Source organism: Mus musculus, chromosome 6 (genome assembly GCF_000001635.26).
Source record: "Mus musculus strain C57BL/6J chromosome 6, GRCm38.p6 C57BL/6J".
Taxonomy (NCBI): Eukaryota; Metazoa; Chordata; class Mammalia; order Rodentia; family Muridae; genus Mus; species Mus musculus.
Genome location: NC_000072.6, coordinates 21,976,758 through 21,999,160, shown reverse-complemented (window position 1 = coordinate 21,999,160; position 22,403 = coordinate 21,976,758). Strand labels below are relative to the sequence as shown.

Sequence of the window (22,403 nt, the reverse complement as noted above, 5' to 3'; positions counted from 1 at the left end):
CACTAGGGGAGAAGCAGGCTTGCTGCTGAAGCTCTTGAAAAACCATTAAACTTCCTACTGCTTGTTAAAGAAGCAGAGAACCATCCAGAGGAAATTCAATTGCGACAACATGATTTTGGACTTCTGCTAAGCGTTTTAAAGCCTAACTTTGTAATCTCACGTCTGTAGAGCACGCTATATGGTAACTTTTTAAATGAAAGGAGTAGTTCCAGTAATCACATTTATGGCTCATATTCTGCAAATTTTTTTCCCCAAGAGGGGCCCAAGGCACTGAGGATATGATCATGACATTTTCCTTTGGGAGATAATATAAGTGTCCTGCCCTTTAGAATCTCAAAGTATTTCAAAGCTTTTTCACCTTGTGCCTAATCTGATCCCACAACAACACAAAGATAGTCATTGCCAGTTCCAGGCCACATTAGGAAATTCAAGCTGAGCCTCTCTCTCTCTCTCTCTCTCTCTCTCTCTCTCTCTCTCTCTCTCTCTCTCTCTCTCTGTGTGTGTGTGTGTGTGTGTGTGTGTGTGAGAGAGAGAGAGAGAGAGAGAGAGAGAGAGAGAGAAAGACCCTCAACTCCAGCACTGACCTAGGACTCCTGGACAATGTCCCTTCTGATTGGCAAGGGTGGGGAAGGGTCACAGCAAGGGTCTAAGACACAGGTTGTTAAGGTGTTTTTCAGGACTCTCCACCACTATCTGAATAACACACCCACCTTTCTATGCTTGCAAAACAGAAACACCGTTGCCCAGAAGTAATGTTGCTGTTGAAGTAAATGGCTTTCTTCATATAGATTAGTCACTGCAGTGAGGATTTTCCTGTCACCTGACTCAGCCATCCTGAATTGACCAAATGACCTCAGTGTTCCCTCAGACATACCCATAATAGCAGTTTCAGTTTCCAGCTTCAGTTTGTCAACAACATCTGTGGGGTGGTTAGGTGGGTTATAAGAGGTTGTCTAGGAAACTAATTAAAACACCGACATTTGTAAATAATGGACATGCACGCCAACCCTCGTGCTTTTATCAGGAAAGACAGGCTGTCCTTCCCCCATCAAACACATGTTCTTGAGTGGGATAGGAAATATTTCTCACAACCAGGAAGGCATTAAACTGTATATAGTTATCATGGGGCCCATTGCCAGTAAACAAGTGTCTTTAAACATTTTCCTCTACAAATCAGAAGGAAGAAAGGAAGGAAGGAAGGAAGGAAGGAAGGAAGGAAGGAAGGAAGGAAGGAAGGAAGGCAGGCTGAGAATACAGGCTGTGTATGAGAATCATAATAATAACTGTACTCTAGTCCATACCATGTGCTTTGTGTAGAGTCTCATTCAAAGCAAGATTTGTCATCATTTTTCTCCTTAATTTATTTACTGACTCACTTTACGTCTGATCATAGCCCCCCTCTCTCCTCTCCTCCTGGTCCCCCATCATGGCCCCCTCCACCCTCAAACCTAGATCCTTAAACACACAGCACTGCATCTGCTGACTGGCCCATGTTTGATGTGTTCAAGCATGTGAGTTGATTCATGTCTTACATGTTGTCCTTGGTTTTTTTGGTTTTGTTTTGTTTTCTGTTACTGTGATTAAACCCTCTGATCAAAACAACTTGGAGATCAAATAGTTTACTTGACTTTCAGGTCACAGTCTTCAAGAGAAACCAAGGCAAGAGGCTGGAGGCAGGAACTGAAGCAGAGACCACAGAGGAACTTTGCTTACTGGTTTGCTTTCCATAGCTTGCCCAGCTTGCTTTCTTATACTACCCAGGCCCACAGGCCGGGGAATGACAGTACCTACAGTGGGCTGAGCTCCCCCAGATCAATCATGAATGAAGAAAATACCTGCACAGATATGCTCACAGGCCTGTGTGATGGAAGCAATTCCTCACCTGTCTGACAGTCCCTCTTCCCAGATGCTTGTACTTTGTGTCACATCTGACAAAAACTCACTGGTACCCATGTAAAGCTTAGATAGTTTCACTTCTCACGGGTCGATTGGGGTCTTATAAGGTTAAGTAAAGCTTCCTATGGCCCTATACACAACAAATGATAGTCTTTTTAAAGACACATTTGGAATCTACTTATTCTTTATATTGACAGGACTGGCATGGGAGGCGTTGTTGGAGACTAATGTGTCCATCCCAATTGGTAACACGCACAGTTGAGAACTTATCCCTTACCACGCTGTTGAGATGGGCTGCACACTAAGCATGGGGAGTGGTGGGGAAGGTGATTACACTTCAGGGCATTTGAGCAGGCACATTTTGTTTTGTATTACCAAATTCTTTGTCCTGATTCATAACCACTGCAGTTCATCTATGCCTTTGGATCATAAACACCATAAGCTTTCCCGAATTGTTTGTATTGAAAGGATTATTTTTTGTTAATATCCTTCTAGATATGTAACAGATTCACAAAATAATTTCTCGTTATCCAATGTATTCCGCCTTTGAACCTTGTACTAAGTTAAAATGATGTTTTACACTTTGTATCTGAAAGTACAAGGTCAAGGAGCAACTTACCTTGCCTATTTCCAACTTTAGCATATCGTAGAGCAGAGAACACCAATCTAATTATAAAAATGAGCTCAGGTTTTTTTTTTTCAACCAATGTTACTTGCCTAGGGGAAAAAGGTATTCAAAGGAAGCCAATAGGAATTTGTCTAAAGTTCTTTTTTTTTCTTTTTTTAGAATTAACAATGCTTTTACCATTAGTATATTTTGTTATAAAAATTTTAAGTGACTACAAATCAACTAGCTCTGAGCAACCCACAGGCATTGAATGCCCATCAGGCAGCCCACCCTACTCAGGGTAGACACATGCCCCTTGGTTTGCTGACAGCTTTAAAGACCCTTCCGTCAAATCCAGTTAAACTATGACATACAGTAATAGTTTATACAGTAAAGTCCAGTTTTCAGTAGAATAAGTCTGCTGAAGGTACAAATTCACTGATGGAGAGGTGGAAAAGGGGATAAGAGAGATTGGGAAGAGTAAGGCAGGGAAACAGAGAGAAAGCTTACTAACCCAGGACTCCGGTTTGGGCTGCGCACAGCACTATCCTTGTAGCAGTGCACTTGGAAGCCTGCCTCCTTTATGTGTTCTTATGTGGACATACTGCATCCATCTCCAGACAATAAACCTGGCAACCTCAACAATGCCTCGGGCTACACACACCCCTCTCTGAGCAAAACTATGTATTTTCCTGCCCTTAACATCTGTCAAGTTTAGAGAATTTCCATCCACACGTACTCCCATTGTATCCTGTATGAACAGTGGAAGGGCCATCCCAGCCTGAAATGGTTCTGAGTGCATAGCCAGACAAACTGAATCTCTCAAATGAACGTTTCAAGTAAATCCCCTATTCATCGTAGGTCTATGTGTAAATTATGTGTGCCTACACTTAAAATCAAATACGCTACAGGAAGGGATGTTTGCAGCAGGAAAAGTGAATATACGACTTTATCAATCAAAATAGGAAACCGCTCAAACTGTGACCCTTAGTAACCTGCCCCTCCTTTTTTTAAAATCTACCAAAAAAAAAAAGACCTCGGACTATTTATGACCTGAGGCCCTAGAGCAGGGGTTCTCAACTTGTGGGTCGCAACCCCCTTTGGGTGGTGAATGATCCTTTCATAGGGATTAACTAAGATTCTTTGCATATCAGATATTTTTATTATGATTCATAACAGTAGCAAAGTTACAGTTAGGAAGTAGCAACAAAAATGATCGTATGGTTGGGGGTCCCCGCAACACGAGGGGCTGTAGTAAAGGCTGGCAGCGTTAGGAAGGTTGAGAACCACTGCCTGAGGGTACTTGCACATGTGGCTAGCTTTCAACCTTGCCAGTCTATCTCTTGCTAATCTGATCTATCATTTGTTTCCCAATAAAGTTATCTTTACTACTTGGACAACTTTGTATGAGCCTTTACTGTAAATTCTTTGGAAGAATCTGGAAGCACCTGGCCAGGACCCAATCACCTGCAACAAAAGCATTCCTTATATATATATATGAGAGATATATATATATATGAATATGAGATACATGAAATTGTTCATACACTAACAGTCCCAATAAAACAAAAAAGGGGGGAGCAAAGTAACAGAAAATGATTTTGAAAGGCATGGAGTCCTTGTTCGCCTTAGGAAGCAAGTACTGATGTATCCACTCTTGGGGAGAGAAACTAAATCCCGGGAAAGTCAAGAAGTGGACCCAAAAGAACAAGTTAACAAATCCAGACACTTTGGATACTACTGCCTTCTGCAACCCCAGTTCCCCTCGTCTTCTAAGATTGCATGACAAAGTACCATAATCTGAGTGGCTTAAAACTGAAGGCACTTGTTATCTCGTAATTATGCAGGTAAGAGGCCTGAAATCAAAGTGTTCGTGGAGACACACTGTCTCTGAACCCCAAGGAGGGATCCCTGTGCTAGCTTCTGCTGCTCATCTCTGGTGCCCTAAGGTGCGAAGCTTCGGGTACATCTCTACCTTCAGCTTTTCACAGCATCGTTCTTCTAAGAAATTTACTCACACTGCATTAAGGACCCACTCTACTCAAGTGTGACCTCATTGTAACTAATTACATCTGTCACGAATTTACTTCCAAATGAAGTCACTCTCTGAGACAAGCAGTTTGGACTCCAACATGTCTTGGAGAGGACGGTACATAATTCAACTCCATAACACTAATGGATGACTACGGGCTATGAAGTAGAACAGAGGCAGAAAGCAAACAGGTCTCAAGCCATTCCTGTCTTTACTCTCAACTTCATGCCACATTTTGTGGTCCTCGTTTCCTCCCTTTATGGAAAAAAGCATTGAATCCAGTATTACCTAACTTACTTTAACTCTTAACATTGTAATATCTCGTATGAATAATTATAATGAAAAAAGAAGTTTGAAAAACATCTAGTTATAATATAAGGGCTAGAATGATAAAGAAAATGAAACTTCATGGGTTTAAGACAGCTTTGAGAGATTGTGAAGATTTATTTCTAGAGATCTTGACTGGGGCTTTACTACTTGGAAGAGACTTTAGACAGAGGGAAGATTGGAAAATAAAGTTATAAGCTGGGTTCTGAAGTTGGACAGACAGGTAGAATTCCAACAATAGTAGAAAGGTATACTAGGCCATTCCGGCATGAAGTATAGTTTAGGACTTTAGTAACTTATTATCTCAGTCATCTTGTTAACTTGAATCTGAAATTTTGGGAGGTGGAGTAAAAAGAAAATTCCACCTTGTATTTTGCACTTGGTAAAATAGGTAGTTTTAAGGCCCCATTTACTAAAGCACTCCATATACAGGGCTAAATATCTCTCATGGTCTCAGAGAAAAATCACGAGTTATATCTAGAGAAGAAACAGGATACTAAAGGTGATCTATGAACTACACAGAGGAAATATAAGTGTGGTTAGATGCTAAGGGCATGGCAACAGCTCAGGAATCAATTGGCAGTTTAACATCAATAGCTCAAAATATGTATACACTTAAATGGTTAAGAGTATACATTTTATAGTATATGTGAATATTTTTATCAACATTAATTACATTTAAAAGGATTAAAACACAGAGAAGGAAAGAAAAACAATGAATGGTATAGACACTCCAATTTGGAGCCAGTCTTGTTGAGTGGCCAGACTCACATCTGGTCAGGAGCCAGATCACTAAATTTACAGTGGCAAGAACAAAGTAATCCCATGGTTCCAACCATATATTAATATTATCAGAAGCCTGTAGGAGGAAGTCAGATCTTAGTCATCAAGCAAGAAGGTCAAGGAATTGTTGATTTCATCATATTTAAATGTTCTTAGGCATTTTTACCACTCTAGAAAACAGCAGAGAATGGAAGATGCATTTGATGAGTAACACATTCGTTCATCAAGGGAAGGAATAAAACAAGACAGATGCCCAAGGGACGACAGCTGGAGATGCCCACTTCCATCATGAGAAGAAGAAGGGACACACACAAACCTTGAAAAGAAACAGTCATTCAGAGGTCATAGGATATGTCTACTGTCCTGCTCAGTTACAGAGGGAAATTTGAAGATGTTTTCTTTAGTAATGAAAGATCTTTCTAGAAGAAGGATGAAGGTGAAGGTGTAGAAGTATTGATTGTTGGGGGTAACAGGGAGAGAAATTTCAGTAGAGAGGACCAAATTCAAAGGCTAGAATGGGGAGGTGACCAGGGAGTACTCACAAAAGAAGCAGTTACAGTCTCTGTGAAGGGAATGAGAGAAAGAGCAAGGACATTAGTTAGATTGTCACGTCCCCAGAAGCTTGTTGCTGTGTCATACTTACAAGCATGCTAACTGGTCCAATGGAGACGTCCAAAACTTCTTATAAATATTATAATAGTGTAATGTGGGGCCAATGCAGCAGGAGACTGAACAAGAAAGTGCTTACAAATGATCAAGGAAGACAAAATATGGCGGAAGGAATGCTTCTCCAGCCAGCCCCCAGCCGGCCGGTCTCTCTTTAGCTGTACTTTGCTTCAGTTCATTTCGTAACTTGTTTTCTGGAATATTTTCTTATACATCAATGCATGGCCACCTTTGCTTTCTGTAGTGATTGCCCAATACCTAAGGAATTCAGACACCTCATTATGTGCACCTCATCAACATCTAGACCTTATTAGATATCCTGTGTGTGTGTGAGTGCTTGTGCGCACACATGCATGCATGCACGCACACACACACACACACTCATGTATGTGCTCATGGTCACACTAGAACATGTGCCATAAGAGTCTATTAATCTATTTAGTGTCTTTCATATGCATATGTATGTTTTTATGTTTGCTGCACCTTTAAAAATGATCTTCTCCAGTTCCTTCTTGCCTTCTCTCATTTCTTCTAAAGAATAGAATTTATCAGTTTTCTGGCACTCTACTTACCCCGTCTCACAATGGCTTCTATTTCTCTGTCACCCGTGTCATACTCATTGCCCTGCTAGTATCAATAAATATTTATACATTGAATAAAATGGATGAATGTTTCAAAGGGATCAAGGAGAGAAAGAAAAAGAGAAAGGGAGAGATTTTTTTTTCCAGTCAAAGAGTAGGGGTTCGCCTGGTGTGGTGGCACACGCCTTTAATCCCAGCACACTTGGGAGGCAGAGGCAGGCGGATTTCTGAGTTCGAGGCCAGCCTGGTCTACAAAGTGAGTTCCAGGACAGCCAGGGCTATATATAGAAACCCTGTCTCGAAAAACAAAAACAAAACAAAACAAACAAACAAAAAAGAGTAGGGGTTCTCCAAGAGACAATTGCAATTTTTTTAAATTAAAGAAAGCAAAATCAATTGCTGAGAGGTAGAGCCATGGAGATGTGTTCACTAGGTGTTTAGACAGTGAAATGACTACCCCTGCTGTAACAATTGTCATTAGATTTCTGGGCTTCATCTGCCTGCTCATGGATGCCTCTCACACCATTACTGTGGCTATCTGTTTTCCCTGTACCCACCCCCTGACACACCCACCCCTACCCCCACACACCTTCTCCCTCACACACACTGTGGGAGAGAGAGAGAGAGAGAGAGAGAGAGAGAGAGAGAGAGAGAGAGAGAGAGAGAGAGAGAGAACACGAGCATTCTTACTGCCACTCACATTATTTATTCAAAAGAAGGGGCCATTTCAAATGATTTTGTACTGGCAAAATGATACCTATATAGGTCCTGACTACCACTAATGGTTGTCCTGAGAATCTAGTATCTTTGGATAGATACCAACCAATGAAAGACAGAAGAAGATGAAATCAGGGTCTCCTCTGACCTCTAATGTCTGAGATTTAGTAGCTGAAGACAGCTTCTCTGGATGTGACCCCAGAAAGTGCCACAGACTTTTCTACCCATCCCTCTTTCTCCTTTTTTTTTGTCTCCACTTTGGTATTCCTGAGATTGTCAGCACCTAAGAGTTTGTCTAACTTCCTGATGCTCCAAAACTTGGACTAAACAAGCAAACATCAAAACGTCTTCAAATGCTAAGTATGTCGATTATTTTTACACATACGAACAAAACGGTTGGAATATGTTTAATGAGGACATTTGCTTGTTTACGTTGGGATGTGTTGGATCCTGGGGATAGTAAAAGTTGCACAGACCAGTCCTTGAAACCAAGGGGAGAATGAGAAAGATTTGAACAGCAAACAGTCCATCAGCAGTCCAAGGAATAGTAGTTCTCATTGTGTAGTTCCAACAGGAGATAATCAGAAACACATGGCTCTCATGAGTCTAAACACAGTCCCCAAATAGCTGTGTTTCCAATAGAGGAGCATGGGCTAAGGAGATATTACTCATTGTGTCTGTTTATAATTTAATGTTTTTGGTGTTATGCAATGCCAAGGCATCAGCTTCCATGAAAATAGATTTACAAAGGAACCTACCTCAGTGAAGACAACATAACTATTTTATATTTAAATCGGAATAGGTTTAAGTCATAGCAGATTATTAAATAATATTCAAACATCCAGTGCGGAGAGAAAAATTCAGAAGAAATGACAATATTACATCTGCTTAGCAAGGCACATTGGAAAGGACAAATGGAAAAAGGAATTAGATTTGGCCAGAAAGAGGGAGCGTGATTCCGCGTGGAAAGTTGGCAGAGGGAGTCCTGTGATCTCACTGGCAGTGGGAACGGTTTTAATGCTGAATCAAGTCTCAGTGGGAAAGGTGTGGAAGGCAAAGTTACTGTCTTCAAATATTTCTGTCTACAGGAGCCTGTGTTACTGGGTGGATAGAGTATAAAGGGTCTCCTCTAAGAAGGAATTGCAGCCCCAAAGGCCAGGAAACCCTTGCTGCTGCTTCATCAACAACCGACAGCTGTGATTAGAGAAATATTCTGTTATCTGCCACTCTCAATGTTTACCCCAAAGACATCTCTGTTTCCACACGAAGTCAGTTTTTTTGTTTGTTTGTTTTAACATTCTCATTGGGACACTTAATTAAATTTGGTTTTTCATTTTAGGTTTACTTATGCAGACCAAAATTATATACTCAAATTTATACACACAGAAATCCAGACAAATTTATATACACAGTTAGTTAAACATTGAGGCATGCAGCTGGTTAAGCACTTCCAGTGGTCTTGGCGTGTTTTCAGTTCTGAATATCTGATCAAAATCCATTATTTTCCCACAGAGATCTGTAGACACACCTACACACAAGTATTTGCATGAGATTTCTGATGTTTAGAGATCTTTTAAATAACCACACACACTTTTTCTTTGAAATGTGAATAAGCAAGTCCAGTGGTTTTAAGCATCTTTTAAGAGAGTTTATTGTAAAGGAGAGTAAAGATGAGGGATTCTGCTAAGTTGAGTAGTTTGTTCTCTGAGTAAGAGAAATTACAAATTTCAAAATGCACAGATAAAAACAAATCTATAAGATATCCTATCTAAACGCCACTTGTAGGTCTTGAGAAACAACCACCTAGGCAGTGTCTTGCTGGTTATTTCATTAGTGACTTTTTTTATTTTTTAAATTATCTATATAACATTCATAATATATTGATTTGTCTCTCCATGTTAGATATCTGAAAGAGTATTTAATAATTGCAGATAATTATCACTTGATTCCTTTGGGGAGGTATTGGTCTGTAGGATTTGTTTGTTTCTGATTTTGAATAAAGCCTGCATGACAACATCTTTCTACCTGCTGGCAGTGGGTTGCATACATTAAAACCAGAGGTATAGAGCAAATATTTGGAAACACCATTTTTGTAGTGACTGAACTATCATTTTGATTTAGAATCTTGCTTGTGTTTTTAACATTTAAGACTCTGAATCACTTGGAAGCCAAAACCATCATGTGTTTGGTGTTTGGCATTCTTTTGGTTGAAGAAAATTCTAGAGTGAATTTTTTTCTTTTTTTTTTTTAACACCAGCAGCCAATAAGTTTCAGATGTTTTCCAAGAAGCAGGCTTTCTGAAGCTGAAGTGGAATTTTCTGTGCCGGTCTACAAATAACAGTTAACATATGCGTAAGTCACAAACGAGGCAGGACTCAGGAAATGCCTAGTAAGGAAGTAAAGGAAGCTAAAAGTTAAGTAATAAAGCGTTTCCATCTACATTTCCTAGGAAACATTGAAGCATTTAAAGAAAGATGTACCCCACCTACTTCTCAAGGACATCGCTATTACAAACCGCCAAAAGGTGGCTTTAAAATGAAGGAAAAGCAGCTTTGAAATTCAGTGACATCTGTCATAAATTCAAAGCGTTCAAGAAAAATAACAAAAAGAAAAGTTATAGTCTCATAAATTAACCAAAAGTAGACTCTTCCGTGACTTCATAGCATCTAGAGATTGACTCACACCGTGAGTTGAAGCCTCCTTTAAAGATGGCCCTGCCCTTGTCATCTGTCATCGTCCTCTGTCCATGAGTCAACACAATCTTCATAGTTTTGCTAACAAGTGAACGCTCTTCCGTGGCGGTCTTCAAATGCTCACCATCTTAATCTACAGTGACTTGGTGGGGGTTCTTCAAGTTGTGGCTTCAGAAATGATTAGGCCAATGGTCGAGTTCGTTTTTTCTTTAGAGCATATATTGTGGTAGAAACCAAGCAGCCTGATTTCTCTGGGATGCAACAGGGCATCCTGCTAGCCATGTGGATCACTTGAGCATCCTTCAGTGACAGCCAACTTGAGTTTAAGAGAAACCCTACTCGCTTCCTACCTACTTACCTATCTACCTGAGCTATGAGCCTGAAAAACACCACAGTGTCCCCCGAGGTGTCAGTACTGACAACAGCAACCATGCTGCCACCCAAGATAAAATTCTGCTCCAAGTACTATTAAGCAGGCTCAGAAACTCCCCCCAAGTCTACATAGATAAAAGGCACCTCCTGCAGGTCCCAAAGGTATCTTGCCACCCAGTTCGGTGGGTTTTCCATCACGACTTCCCAAATAATTTGTTTTTCACCTCTTTTAGTTTTCTTCTTTATACTTGACAATGAGGGGCCTGCATTTGTCTGGCAGGCATGAACAGAGTGCAGTAGTAAAATGGACATTTTATGTTCCCTGGATTTGTGTTGTACCCTATACTTCACAAGTAAAAATAGTGCAACTATACCCTCGGTATTAATACAGAATGATCTGTTTCCAACTCTTTGCTTTCTTTCTTTGTTTTCCTTCCTTCCTTCCTTTCTTCCTTCCTTTCATTCTTTCTTTTCTTTTCTTTTCTTCCTTCCTTCCTTCCTTTCTTTCTTTCTTTTTTCTTTCTTTTCTTTTCTTTTGCCTTCCTTCCTTCCTTCCTTCCTTCCTTCCTTTATTTTGTATGAAACTGTGTAATATAGCTCAGGCTGGACTTGGGCTTACAATGTAGTTAGCCAGGCTGGCCTTGAACCCCTGGCCCCCTTCTCTGCCTTTCTAGTGCAGGATTATAGGTAGTCCACCACACCAAGCATAAATGCACACTTTAAAAAGAAAAAGCCTCACTACTTGACACAGGCAGGCCCAGAACTCTTCATGTGAAGCAGGCTGGACTGAAGCGTGACATAATTTTACTGCCTCCGCCTCCTGAGTGCTTAGAGTCTAGGTATGGACCCAATACTGGACCAGTGTTCTCCTAATTCTATGAACAATTAAACCCCATGTCAAGTATTTTTAAGAAGCATATGATACTATATTCTTTTAAATTCTTCCGAAATAATTAGTTTGGAAACATAGTCACCAACTCAGAATCAACTTAGCAGGTCTTGACATGGAACTCTGGAGGAATCCTTGAATTTGGGAGTCTTATCATTCATTCTCTTGGATTTAAGAAAGAGATACGGACTTTTTTCTTTCTTTCTTTCTTTCTTTCTTTCTTTCTTTCTTTCTTTCAGATTTTAAAACTGACTTTTGTTTCTGATGTGTAAATCCTCAGCTCTCGTAGACTTCTAACATCTTAAAAGCGATTTTCCCTCACTGCAATGAAGGTAGCCTCTAAAGGATAAAGGGCAGAACTCTTTAAGTAGGTTTAGGAAGTTTGGCAGCTTATGTAATACCTCTCCCAGTCACCGGGTCACTCCGCACTGTTTTCACTCTGGCTCCCATTCGGACCACATGGAAGTTAATTTTAGTTTTGCAGAAAGGAGAGAGAGGCCGACCACAGACGCCCAGGATAAACTCAACTCAGACTTACCTTCCTGGTTTCCTGGGTACTCGCAGAGAGAAGGAAGCATTGTTTGTCCTGCCGGTATCCTTCTTCACATCTGCTAGCCTGAGTTTGAGAGGGTGTGTGTGGGACAGTGCCAGAGACGTCCGCTGCAATCTTCTTAGTCCCTCGGAGTGTCAGGGTCTGGTAAAAGAGACAGATCGCCACCACCAAACCCACCAGGAAAGGTCGGGGGCAAAATCGCCGGCGACAAAGGAACCCGGGTCGACAGACCATGACCAGTCCAGGATCACTTGGCCCCTGGCCACGTTGTCAGTGTGAAAAAAACACACATCTGTCTTCTTTTTACACAATTCCAATCAAGTTCGCCCCATCTCCGCTTGAAAACTTTCCGAAGGTTCATGCCAAAGATTCATAGGACCCAGCGGTCAGAGGTGGTTAATAGCCCTTAAATGAAGGACAGTAAGAAGTGACTGGCCAGATTTTTTTTTAAGATGTCAAAATAAAGATAGTTATAAGAAATCATCCGAATGCATCCCCAGCTACCAAGAGTTCCTTCCGGTAATGCCTTACTTCCACAACATTCTTAAAGTCAGGAGTTCAGCTTGTCTCCTCTTTTGGGGCAAAAAGAAAGCACCGTAAAGCGGGTCTGGAGGCAGAAACCAGCCGAAGACGCAGTCGATTTAACGCGAAGTGCCTGTTGCACAGCTGGGCGCCGGCCAGGTTGTCCTAGCAGTTTCTCATTTTCCCTCCGGTTTTAAAGCCATCCCGCTCCCAGCCTTTTATGTTGTAGAACTGCTGCTTCCTTTCGTTCAGTTTTAAATTGCCACTTTGCTGCTAGCATTCACGGCTTTTAACATAAAAAAGGGGGATAGCAGTTTGGCTGTATGTGGTTACTGTCAGGGCTTTGCTTGCGTTTGGTCTCATTCCGTTTCAAGTTCAAAGTTCTGTGTACTTACTCAGTTTTCATCCTTTTAGCCAGATTTTTTTTTTTTCATGATCCCCTAATGGATTGCTGATCAAAATCACTTGGAAGGAAACACCCAGGCGTAGGACTCCGCTTCATCTCACTCTCACGCACGGACAGACACGCGCAGACTCGCGGAGACACGCGCGTGCCAGCTGCACACAGGGCCGAGAGCCGGAGGACCTGGGCCATCGCTGCCACCCAGGCCGAGCGGGGCGGAGCTAAACTAAGGCTTTTTCTGGCCTTGGGGGCTGTCCGAGCCGCGTTATAAGTTTCTGCCCCAGCAAAGGGTAGGCTACTAATGTGCATGGGAACAGCAGTTGGCACCCATATCCCAACTTGGAACGTGGCTACCTATCCAGACCCGCAGAATTAGAAATATACTTGATCTCTGATCCTCTGTGTCACTGCGTTTTCCTAATACAGAATAACAAATGGCTTCTAGTCAATAGATGCTAAAGGTCGAGGAAGAGATGAAGGCCGACTCTGAGCTAACCGGGAGGCTTATCACTCCAGGGAATTGTGGTCTCGCCTAAGAGGACAAGAGAGTCATCCGGACAGTCTGGACCACTGAAGAGGAAACATTCCGTGTAACTAAAAGTCCCCTCTCCATTCCAACAGAGTCCTTCCGCCGTTATTACCGCTCTGTGGTTCTCCGAGGCAAATAGTCTGATGCCTAGCTCTTCAAATGAACTGACTGTAGTAGGTATTGAAGTTCTAACTTTTGCCCAGGAGAAAGGAGTACCCAGCAGGCTTTTTAATTCCATACCAACCCTCTCACGGGCATCACTTTTGGCTCAGCAGGATGAGGGACCACCGAAGAGAACCTCCAGGTTCTTGCTTTGGCAGCTCTAGGAACGACTAGTTTAAGCTCACGGGGACATTCTTCAAATACCTAGATGGTTTCTATACTTTAGGTCTAACCAAACTTCTTATAGGCAGATGTTCTCCCTTGAGGCCACACCCCTAGAGTAAACCCATTCCAGACTCAGAGATTACACTCTAATATTTTGTGAGAAAGAGCGCCCCCTAGAGGTTCACAGCTACAAAAGATTCAGAAAATGGACATCTCTTGCTAGTAAGAAACTTGAGTCAGCTTGGGATAGATGAGCAGAGAGAGAGGAGGGGGAGGGAGAGGGAGAGACACAGACACAGAGAGAGACAGAGACAGACACAGAGAGAGACAGACACAGAGAGAGACAGAGACAGAGACACAGACAGAGAGACAGAGAAGGAAAAGGAGGAAGAAGAGAAGAGGGACAAAAAAGAAAAGAAAAAAAAACAAAAGAAAAAATAAAAAAGAAAAGAACAGAATAAAAAAACAAAAAAAGAAGAAGAGAAGAGAAAAGGAAAGTTTGCACCTTAAAAACAAATTAATTAGGTCAATATAGAATAAACAATAACTTACCTCAGTCTATTTACATATAGTCTATAAAATGTTTTACTACTATTTAATATATAAATTCAGTCTTCAATACCATGACAAATAAGGGAATGGGAGAAAATTAACCTGGTTTTCACATATAGACATTGAAAGAGCATCACTGCTGCATGCCACAGGTTTTGTGTGGATGTAATATATTTTGAAGGCCAATAGGAATTACTAGACCTCTAAACTGGAATGGTTTCTATGTTAATAAGACCCAGAGTATGGTAAAGCTGTTTACTGGGTGTTATGAGCAGTATAGGTAGTTGTTAATTATTAACCCTAGAATTATGAAAAAAAAATCAAGTTTTGAGGAAGGAAGAATCCTTTTTTTGGAGGGAGGAATTATTAAGTCACTGAGTCAGATTACAGAAGAGTAAATTGGATGCTAACTAGAATTGCCTTTAGGTTGGGAGAAGGGAAACGCAACAGAAGAGAAAAAGTTTACACAACATTGTAGCTTTCTTTTGGCTAAGAGGAAACTAGAAAGGATTCTGATAAGTTGAAGAACTCAATTCCCTATCTTGACTACAGAGTCCAAGGGAGCAGAAGACAGTAGTAATAATATTAGAAATAGTTATAGTATTAGAAAAAGAAGGGGTTAATTAGAAGAAGAACGTGGCAAAGGAAGCACAGCTCCCGGTGGACTGAGACTCCTGGGACCACATCAGATGTTAGAGTCAATCCACTACGGACATAGATCATCACACTCACCACCTCTTACAAGCTGTCCTGAAATAAATGCTTTGGAATATGAAATCTAAGTCCATCATTTGTGAGATCAGAGTCCCCCCTCCGAGTACTGATGGCCCAGGTGAGATGGTCCATGGAAGGCACCTAAGCATCCTGAACAGCTGGCAGGTGGATGAGAGCGGATGCACATCTGTTAGGTGCTAGATCCTCAGGCTCAGTCCGAGCAGAGCTTAGAATGTGGTGAGGTGTCGGACTCGTGAGCAGATCATGGAAATGGTGAGCCACGGGGAACACAAAAGAAGCAGATACAAACTCTGTCCCTAATTGTTCTCTTTCCATTATTCTTTGTGATGAAGGGGAACAGACGGTTTGAGAGGATGGCTTTAGTCATGCCTGACGATCAAATATTGTGTTCTCAAAGTCACAGTTTTGATGGCTAGATAAAGATAGAGATATTGGACATATTAACGCAGCACCCTGCAATGTTTCTATACATGCATGTAGCATGTTATTTACAAGTCAGCCTAAACATATATAATGACTCAATGCTTATCATTTCTTTGGGGTAAAAACATTAAGAATTTTGCCTTTAGGTTCCTCACAAATGGGATCATATGGGCTTTACTTTTTATACTCGTCCTTTCCCACCTAGCATAATGATCTCCAATTCTACCCACATTGTTGGAAATAACAGGATCTCATTCTCTTCTTTTATTGGAATAAAATGATGTAAGCATAGCTCATTGTCTTCACTCACCAGCTGAAGAACACAGTAGTCATTTCTATCCTTGGCTGTTTTAACTAATGCTGTGAACAAGAGTGCGGATGTCCTTTAAACACATTGTCTTGTATCCTTGATTCTGTGCCCAGCAATGGCACTGAGTGACTGATAGTAGTTCTATTTTCAAAGTTTTGACACATCTGCAGCCCTTTTCCCCACTAGCTGTAGTAACTTACATGGTCACCAACACTCCACATTCTTACCGTTCTTGCCATTTTGGCCTTGTACCATGACCATCCTAAATGGGGTGAGGTGGCATCTTGCTATGGTTTTGATTTGTGTCTTCCTGGCATTAGAGAAGCTGATCACTCTTCTAGATGCTAACAAGTGATTTGACCTCTTCTTTTGACAAATGTCTAAATGCAACCATTTTTTTCCCAATGGAATTGTTTTGTTTTTTGCCATTGAGTTCTTTGTCTTCTTTCTATATGAGTTATATTTGAGTGGGAGGCTAGGCAGAGTTAGATTGGAGTCTATACAGGAAACAATAAAGACAGAGACCATATTGGCTCAGTGGTGGGAGTGGGAGGGCATATCTGTAGTACAATTGTGAACCTGGGGTTTTGGCATTGTTTCAAACCAGATGCTTTTGTGATCTAGTTCATAAAGTAACCTTTACACACACACACACACACACACACACACACACACACACACACTTCTTTAAAAGTAGGCATTTAGCAGCATTGTGAGGAGAGAGTGGCAAACATGTACTCTAATATCAATGTTGTACAACATAGAACAATCTTCCACAAAACAAAAACCTTCAGTGTTCTTTCCAACATATAAAATATGATCTTTTTATGACACATATAGCTACTTTTGGTTTTGGTATGCACTTGAGGTACTTGAGTTTGACTCAAATATTCAATGAAGGCTTATTGTTTGGGAATCAAACTCAGAGCCTTGGACATAGTAGGTAAGCATTCTACCACACACCTACCCACAATCCTTGGGTTTTGTTTGTTTTTTGTTTTCTGTTTGGTTGGTTTTGGGGACAAGGCCTCACTATGTGGCCCATGGAGACCAAGAGCTCGCTATGGACCTCTTATTTCAGTTTTCCAATTGCCCAGCTTATGAAAACTGCATTTTAAGGTATTGATTTTTAAAACCATGTGCAGATAAAAATATGTGTAAAAAGATTTCAGTGCTGGACCAGGGATTCTCTGAATTTCAACTTCATCATAAACCAGGGGCACCACGATCAATAGATGGCCTCAAAGGTCACCTGGTGATCCAAAAGTTTTGTTTCTGTAACACCTTTCAATAGGAACAACCTCTCTGATGCAGTCTTCCGAGCCCTGCTGGCTTATGTCAGGGAATAGCTTTTCTCTACAAGAAGGTCCTTGATTGTGATAGTGTAAAATCTGGTTGCAACTACTCACGGTGGTGTCCCACGTCAAATCTTGGGAATGCTGTTAGCAGTAAGTGGTCCGATAAAAATCAGACTGCCTTCTCAGCTCTTATCATTTCTTATGCTGTGCTCTGTCTTGAATTTTCCCAATAAACTCTAAATACGAGTTGGTAGTTTTAAATCATGAGTCATGTATTAATTAAATCTGTTCAAAGGTATCCTAGACACTATGGAAAACAGAAGACATGTGACAGATACTATAAATGACTAGGGTATGACACACCGATAAAACTGGTCCAAGCAGGATGACTTATCAGCTTCAAAATCTTAGTGGTCTAATGTAGTAAAGCTCACATGTCAACTTTCTATTACTTCTCAGTTTCCTTAAGACTTTTGATGACCTCACAGACTCTTAGATATCCACTGAGGGTCTCTACAACTTATTAGCACAAGAGGAACAAGAAAGAACTGGTTATCTCTTAGGAGGAGAGCTTCAGATTAGCATGTCATTGTATTGGCCTGGGCCTGGTGACATGGAAAATGTACCTTATCAATAAGCCAAGGAGGAAAAGGAAATGAGCTGACACACACAGCTGAAGTGAAGATAAGCCATGTGTCCTTGAGAAACAAAATAGGGAATACATATCTTTCAGGAAGTGTTAAGAAAGCTTCGAAATCCCAGGCATTTCTCAACTGGCCCTGAAGAGTCTTAATACTTTCAGCTGCCACTTGGGCAAAATATGAACTTTGTATCCTAATGGGGAACCTTTAAAATAAAGTTGGGAAAGTATTAGCTACAGGTGAAAGATGGCTTTAGTAATTTCCAAATTGAAATTAATTTGGTCTTCATGAACAAACCTTAGGCATCCAAGAAGTTTCTTAATGGACAGATCATAGAAGCCATCAGGATGAGATAAATGTGACAGTGAAGCTATTTTTTTTTAACCAATTTTAATTGTAAACATGTAGAACCAAATCTCCTTGAAATCACCTGCAAAGGTCATGTGATTCTTCTCTGCAGTGCAAAATATATACAAAGTTGAATAGAAAATGTGTGGGCTACCTTCTTCCCTCATCCTTTGCCCCGTAGGAGGCAGCTGCTACACTACTCTAGCATAGACAGAGGCACCTTATTAGGCCTTCTAAACAAAGCTCTGCATGCAGATATTATGATTCTGTTTCAGGGTTAGATCATGTATCCTCTCATGTCAACCGAATGGCTTTCATCCATTGCTCACAAAGTCAGAGAACTGTGTCCATTTAGGCTCATACATGGTTCTGGAAGTGCTGTGGGCATTAGTCAATGAAATCACAAAGTAAGACACTAAAACAAGGCCCTGTTTGTTTGTTTGCTTCAATGTTTAATACAGTCAATATTTGAACATGCTCAGTTTTCTTCCAACTCACCTTGTCTCTCTCCACATAGCCATATGCAGCCACTTTTTGTTCACGCTAAGAATTTCAGTTTAAGAGAACTTTTTAGTATGACCAAGGTCTGAGGACCATGTGAACTGCCTGCCCAGTGTCTGCCCAATTTATACATGGAAATATATGCAGTTCAACTTCTTCATGGTCATGCTGGTCCCTTTTTTTTTTTGACTGTTTGTTTAAATAGGTATATCTTGCAATCTGTACATTTCAAGATGAGAAATCTGTCCTGATAGATTGAGGCCTCTGAAGCAAAATGGTTCTGATTTTAGACCTCCCCTTAGAGTGGCACTTTGCCAGCCACACTTTGCCTTGGCAATTCTTTATTAAGTGACCATTTGGTGCCACTACTTTTAAAAAACCAGTCAACTGCTTAGCTCACAATTTTCAGTTCGTCACTCACTTCCCACAATTGTCTCTTCACCGGTATTTTGAGCTAACTTCCATTGGCACCAAATTTATTTGAATCGCTGTGTGCTGTATTTTATTTCACACTGTGCTAATGGCCCTGTACCTTGTGTAAGCTATCACACTGCTTCACATTGAAAGCTATTTTGCCTGTCTCTGTGCTTTTGCTGTATCTAAGTGTCTACTTGCAAGCGATTGCTTGAAACATTTTCATTGTGGAAACCTACACATCACTCATTCAGATACTCTGTATCAGTCTTACCATTGTTCTCCTAACCATTTCCCATCTTGGTGATATTTGGTTCAGGGAGGGGAGCTTTTAGCAGTTTCTAGAAACACTTTGGTGTCCCAGCTGGCACTGGAATACTTTTGGCACAGATGCTGCTGAGTTTTAGAGCAGAAGCCCACAGTTGCTATGAACTCTATCCTCTAATGAAGATACAATCATTGGCAGAAAAAATGCCAAAAGTGCTGAGGCTGGGGACTTTCAAATTTAAATGAATGAATAGCTGTACAGTTCCTACTTGTGGCTGCCTGAGATTTATTTGTTCTGTACATTGGGATAGTGAGTACATCAGCTTTTTTTTTTTTTTTTTTTTGAGATTTTAACAACTTCATAATTATACAGATCTTTTCCTGCCCAAATGTTAATTATGGACAGAGAGCCTCCCTTAAGCCTTTTAAATGTCATTCTCATTTGAATCCTTTAAATTATACATAGGCTGGGAATGGTGGGATATGTCTTCTGTCTAGGGTATAAACACTCAGGAAGCTGACTCAGGAGGATCAGGGCAAGTTCTCGGTCAGCCTGGGCTACACAGTGAGTACCAGCCTGAACTACAGAAGGGGGCACGGTCTCAAAACACCAGACAAAACCAGTAAGATGTAGTTATTATATACACATTTATCTATGGATGGGGCTGGATAGACAGATGGACGAACAGATAAGGGGGCAAAGAATCACTTGCCTCACTGGGCACACTAGGTGTTGCACTTTCTTTAAGACAAAGGTTTACACACTGGCAAGGAGGCACAATTTGCTCTTAGGAGTATAATAATAGAGAAGATGCTAATACATTTATATGTATTATATGAAAGGATCAAATTACACTTCCAATAGAAATCTCATTTGTCTTTTCTATAGATCTGAGATATAGGATTCTCCAGAAGCTATAGTTCATTTAAAAATGTTATAAAGCAGCTGAGATTTTGCTTTTCTTCCACCCCTCCCTCCTACCTTCCCTCTTTTCCTTTCTCTCCTTTCTTTTTTTAATTACTCAGGCATCTATCCCCATTTTCTGAAAATAAAAGATATTTTGAGACTTTTACAGAATTAAACTTGTCACAAGTTGAAGGGTATAGATTGTCTGGTGGCTCATGAATGCTGGCTGTACTGGCTGGTTTTGTGTGTCAACTTGACACAGCTGGAGTTATCACAGAGAAAGGAGCTTCAGTTGAGGAAATGCCTCCATGAGATCCAACTGTAAGGCATTTTCTCAATTAGTGATCAAGGGGGAAAGGCCCCTTGTGGGTGGGACCATCTCTGGGTTGGTAGTCTTGGTTCTCTAAGAGAGCAGACTGAGCAAGCCAGGGGAAGCAAACCAGTAAAGAACATCCCTCCATGGCCTCTGCATCAGCTCCTGCTTCCTGACCTGCTTGAGTTCCAGTCCTGACTTCCTTAGTGATGAACAGCAGTATGGAAGTGTAAGCCGAATAAACCCTTTCCTCCCCAACTTGCTTCTTGGTCATGATGTTTGTGCAGGAATAGAAACCCTGACTAAGACACTGGCCTTCATTTAGGAAATCCGAATGGGTAAGAGGGCAGCATTCTTGAACAGAATGTGGCTCTTCAGTCGTGTGTCCATGACATCAAGTTCTCTTTGAATTTTGAATCCAAGCCTTAAGATCAATTCACAAGCTTAATTATTTATCAGTAGGACACTGAGCTTCTCTTTAAAACATGTGTAAATGGCAAACAGCTGTAAAGGAAAAGCACTCTGCACAGGTTGGGAACCCAGAACAAGTCCTCTTTATAACCAGTACTCGAACCCAAGGAAATAACTGGTTCCGTTCCAGAGCAACATACAAATGCTTCAAGGACAGAGACATATATTTTGGTAAATTCTAATTGATATACCAGGGAAGTCAAACTAAAAACCACTACCAGCTATTAGCAGATGTCTCATATTTATCCGCAGAGTTACATAAAAGCATTCCTGGCTGAATTATTACATTGCATTTAGCAAGGAAAGCCATTTCCTGTCATTTGGCACCTACTACAATTTGATGTCCCAGTGTTGAGACTGCCTCTGCTGGAGCAACTCTAACAAAGCAAAGGCATTAAGTCACAGCCATTAGTTGTGTGGTTTGTTGCCCCACCACATAACGCTACTGCATTAATAGCTGTGTTTTAAAGGAGCTCATCTTTAAAACTAGCAGGCACACTGCTTCCTAAGCAGTGATTGTTATTTCCTAAGGAAGACAAGTAGACATGTGCAATGGGAATGGGAACACAGCAACAGGGTATGTGTGCTCTCCTCACTTGCTTCCCACATCAGCTCTATGTCCCAGCAAATGGTCAGGTTTTTTAAGCAACAGGAAAAAAAAAAAAAAAAAAAAAAACCAAAACCAAAACAAAAAAACAAAACAAATTATGTTTTCCTCCCGTTTCCTTTGTTAGGATAAAGAAAGTAAAAAAGGAACACTGGGTTAGCCGAAACTAAATTATACGGCTCTGCAGAGGATATTAAGGAACTTATTAAAGCTCTTTCAAATAAGAATTCTAATCATGCTGACACTTGTAAGAATTAACTCTTACAACTCACGAAGCACATGCAACTTACTACTTTAAAACAAGTGATCAGAATGGAGTATAGCTCTCCCTTATCAAACTCAATTAAACATCAAACCTAAGGTCACCTCCTCTTTAAGTCAACATTTCAATAACAGAATCAAATCGTAAGTATTGTTTTAGGTCAAAATCAAAATCTGATTCTAGATTGTTCTCAAAATAAGGAAACTTATAAATCTTGATTTGTAACTCTGATCTGCTGTTTAATAACCGAGGGGACAGCAGGCCACATGGGTCAGTAGGCAAAGATGCTTGCCTGCAACCCTGGTGGCCCCAGTTCAGAACTCCAGAACCCCCCAGACCTCCCAAAGGGTAAAGATCTACCTTAAATGTAACAGCTTGCGGTTCCCAAGCTGTAGGTTGCTGTGAAGACATTCACGTTTTTTAATTGCTATCAGTGATACTTATGGCCATCACGGTT

The 22,403-nt window shown here is 40.8% G+C and overlaps 1 protein-coding gene across 6 annotated transcripts in view; it reads right to left on the bottom strand.

Moving 5' to 3' along the window:
- The window catches only part of Cped1 (cadherin-like and PC-esterase domain containing 1), a 270,698-nt gene extending 257,247 nt beyond the window's left edge, over positions 1 to 13,451 (bottom strand). The window contains exons 1-2 of one of the 6 annotated variants that reach the window (XM_006505038.4): positions 13,034 to 13,430; positions 12,102 to 12,521 (exon numbers count right to left, since the gene is read on the bottom strand). In XM_006505038.4, the coding sequence (XP_006505101.1) occupies positions 12,102 to 12,350 (249 nt within the window). In that variant the 5' untranslated portion in view covers positions 12,351 to 12,521; positions 13,034 to 13,430. Of the gene's footprint in view, positions 1 to 12,101 lie in introns of all 6 variants that reach the window. The other 5 variants (XM_006505040.4, XM_011241054.3, XM_006505042.4 and 2 more) reach the window with 5 other exon arrangements.
- Positions 13,452 to 22,403: the final 8,952 nt, after the last annotated feature.